This window comes from Sinocyclocheilus anshuiensis, unplaced genomic scaffold (genome assembly GCF_001515605.1).
Source record: "Sinocyclocheilus anshuiensis isolate Anshui unplaced genomic scaffold, SAMN03320099.WGS_v1.1 scaffold1073, whole genome shotgun sequence".
In the NCBI taxonomy this organism is placed as follows: Eukaryota; Metazoa; Chordata; class Actinopteri; order Cypriniformes; family Cyprinidae; genus Sinocyclocheilus; species Sinocyclocheilus anshuiensis.
In genome coordinates this window covers 57,196-60,902 of record NW_015555774.1, presented here as the reverse complement: position 1 = coordinate 60,902, position 3,707 = coordinate 57,196, and the positions used below count along the sequence as shown (strand labels likewise).

Here is a 3,707-nt window from a genome sequence, read left to right as displayed (position 1 = left end):
AAGGGTTAAAATGAGTGACTGGTATCTTACCGGACAAATACTTTTCCCTCCCTGATTTAACAATCCAGCACAAATCATATTCCTTGTGAAGAACCATCCATAAGCGTTTTTACAGTCACTGTTGCTCACAACTGGTATCATCACCTCCTGCAGAATTTTAGGAAACTGGCCTGTGACACAGATGAGAGGGCAAAGTTTACGGCTTTTAAAAACTATTTCTAGGTGAATTGTTGAGGTTTACAGCGAATGTTCACTCATCTCCAGGTTGTAGCCTGCCCCATCCAGTGACCCAGCTCTCTGTACCTGCAGCAAATGTACTATTAGCAGTAGACAGACAGACCGGCCTAATGTAATCAGAGAAATTCACAGAGGAGAGCTGGATCAGTGCTATATCATTGTCAAGACTATAATCATCATAATTAGGATGGGTGATGATTCGTCCCGCTGTCCTGGATGTCTCATAAGGGTTTGAGCCGGATTGGCGCAGATGCCCGAAGTACATCACAATGTTAGACACACCGAATCTGACAATAGAGAAATCACACTAGTATCAATAAGCTCAGTGGTGGACGAAGTACAAAAAAACAAGTACTTGAGTAAAAGTACAGAAACCCTAATAAAATATTACTCCAGTAAAAAGTACTAAATACTCCTTTTGATTTTTTTCTCGAGAGTACAAAAGTATTTGATTTTCAATGAAGTTTAGTATTAAAATGAAAAAGTACTGATCAATGAATGATTATTTTGTAACATTAGCATATATAACAATTTTGTATTATATACTTTATATAACCCTACTACTCAAAATGCCTGGGGGAGGGGGACTTGTCATAGACAATAAAAATATTCAATATATTAAAATATCAATATCAATCATTATATACAAAAGAGAGAACAAATGTAATTCTATTTTGTATTTTTTTAATATTATTTTTTATTTAATATTTGTAATACTAATTATACATTTCATAGTGTTTTTATGCATTTTACAATTATTCCAAAATAATAACTAAAGGCAGTAACAGTTTGAACAATATTTTGGAAACACTTTGCAATGCTTCATTAGTTAACATTAGTTAGTAAACATGAACAAAGAATGAACATTACTTCTACAGCATACTAGTCTTAGTAATATTAATTTGAACATTTACTAATGCATTATTAAAATCAAAAGTTGTTTGTTAATATTAGTATTTGCTAATATTATAACTGTTTTTTATTAACTAACTTTTAAAAGGATTCATAAATACTGTAATAAATGTTCATTGTTTGTTTATGTTAGTTAACACATTAATTAATCTTAACACTATATATATATATATATATATATATATATATATATATATATATTATTTGTGAACTTATGTTCAGCTGTTCTTTTTAATAGTCAACTTATTTTTGGGTCATCGTCATAAAAGCTCTGTCACAGAAACGAAGATATATATTTCATTTCATCAAGCTGAATGCTCACTAAAAACTGGCACAGTCATCATGTTTTCAGGCCATTTCAAGTTTTATTATGACATGACATTAACAATTTGGCATTAATACATTTTTTTTTTGCGCCATCAGTCGCACATGCACTCACATGATCTCCGTTCTTGGCTAATTTTGAGTCGGTCAGACTTCTGAATTCTCTGAATTGTTAACTAGAAACTGGATCATTTGAATCAGTGAGTTGTTGACTCGAGAATAGCTGCAATTCATTCAGTCCAGTATGTGAATGATACGTTCAGTTAATTGAAAAAAATCTGCTCATTCACGAATCGGATTCCGCTATCGCGTCTCGCATTAAGAAGGAACGACTAAAGTGTACTGGAGTACTGAAATGTACTGGAGGAAAAGTACGGTATTATGCTTTGGAATGTAAGTAAAAGTTCCTCAAAACAAATGCTCTGACAAAGCACAGATACTTGAAAAATGTACATAAGTACAGCGATGAAGTGAAAAAAAAAATACTGTCCACCACTACGTAAGCTTTATTTAAAGGGGTCATATGATGCAATTTCATTTTTTCCTTTCTCTTTGAAGGCGGGGCATAATGGAGAAACAATAATGTACAGTATGTGGAAAATAATGTGTTTTTTTTTACTTTAAACTGCATAAACACATTTCATTACACCAAATCCACAAAATAATGTTCTTTTTAGCAGCATCATATGACCCCTTTAAGCCTTAAACTTCATACCTCTGGAAGCAGTGAGCTGCAGATAAAACCCAGTCTTTAGTGATGAGAGTCCCGCCACAGTGATGGCCAAAGCCGACGACATGAATGCTGACCTGCCACAGCCAAGCCGCTGCTTTTGCCCTCCCCCCTCCAACAATCTTATTGTTGAGGGGGGCTCGACCACATACTGATGAGAGAAGGAATATATGAATTATCTTTTTAAAATGCTTCATACATAGAAGACAGTCTGTGTTTTATGGTCATTATGACAACTTACCATCTAACTGGCAGAGGGAACCTGTGTGCATAGACAAAGACAAAGACGAAGTAAGCAGACAATCATCGAGACAGAGCTGAAAAACTGGATTGTGTTCCTCACAATCACTCATTTGCTTTTTACATCATGACATGAATAACCTAAATCCAGTTAGTCACCGGTCACATGCAGTGTGTATGTGAACTAGCTGCAGGCTTACATTGTGCTTTCACGCTGACTTTGACCTAAAGCCTCATCTACTAAATTATGCATTTGTAAATAAATTCATACAAATTCAGATTTTGTTTTATCTACCAAACCAAATTCAGTCATAAGTCTTCAGATGCAAAGGTTTTTACAATCATGAGAAACATAAATTGCTAAGTGTGTTTACAAAGGTTCTTATAGGAATTAAATGGCTTGTGAGTTATTAATAAACAACTTAAGCAAACATTATTAAATGTGCATCTAATTTTGTCATGTTATAGACATTTTGAACAATCTTACTTGCTATGTAGAGAAGTATGACTCCAGCAAAACTCAAAGCGATGTTGAACTTCATCCTTCTGTTCTGCTCTGTGATCTGACTGCTGTTTCTCGACTGTCGGGTTTCTGATGAGATGGAAAGCACCCCACCACTACGTTCATCTCTGACTCACATTTAAAAAAAAAAAAAAAAAGGTGTCTCATAGGTGTCTTTTGCAGATGTGGGTGGGACATATCATCAATTTTTTTTTTATTTTTTTTTTTACCAAAGTTGATTTTGTCTCCACCAAATTTTGAAAGCCTTTAGGGTTGAAAAATAGGTTGCAGAAAGCATGTACAACACAGGGGAAAAAAAACATCCCAATTCATCATTCTTCATTTAATTCATATGTGTATCATGAAATAAATACATACACAAATACACAAAGCCAAAAAGAACGCACGTCACACCTCTGTTTATCAATTTGCACTGGCTACCAATATCTGCTCGCATAAAATTCAAGGCATTAATGTTTGCCTACAAAACCACCACTGGCTCTGCACCCCTTTACCTAAATTCATTACTTCAGAGTTATGTGCCCTCTAGAAGCTTGCGTTCTGCAAGTAAAAGGCACATTATTGTGCCATCTCAAAGAGGCACAAAATCACTTTCTCTGACTTTTACATTAAATGTTCCCTCCTGGTGGAATGACCTGCCCAAATCAATCTGAGCAGCTGAGTCCTTAACCATCTTCAAGAAACGACTAAAAACACATCTGTATATATATATATATATATATATATATATATATAAACTTG

General features: G+C 34.4%; 1 protein-coding gene across 1 annotated transcript; it reads right to left on the bottom strand.

The window, feature by feature from the left end:
- Positions 1-250: 250 nt before the first annotated feature.
- On the bottom strand, positions 251-2,985 carry LOC107674469 (suppressor of tumorigenicity 14 protein homolog). Its single transcript, XM_016468450.1, has 4 exons — positions 2,931-2,985; positions 2,445-2,465; positions 2,189-2,354; positions 251-524 (listed from the first exon to the last, which is right to left on the bottom strand). Exons 1-4 carry the CDS (start codon positions 2,983-2,985, stop codon positions 251-253), a joined length of 516 nt encoding a protein of 171 aa, XP_016323936.1.
- Positions 2,986-3,707: the final 722 nt, after the last annotated feature.

What these genes read in the sequence shown, in the direction of transcription:
- LOC107674469 (XM_016468450.1), bottom strand. Translation starts at nt 2,985, where the DNA reads ATGAAGTTCAACATCGCTTTGAGTTTTGCTGGAGTCATACTTCTCTAC. An exon ending in TTCCCTCTGCCAGTTAGATG is followed by an intron (nt 2,355 to 2,444) that starts GTAAGTTGTCAT and finishes TTCTCTCATCAG; the next exon opens with TATGTGGTCGAGCCCCCCTC. An exon ending in GCAGCTCACTGCTTCCAGAG is followed by an intron (nt 525 to 2,188) that starts GTATGAAGTTTA and finishes CTCTATTGTCAG; the next exon opens with ATTCGGTGTGTCTAACATTG.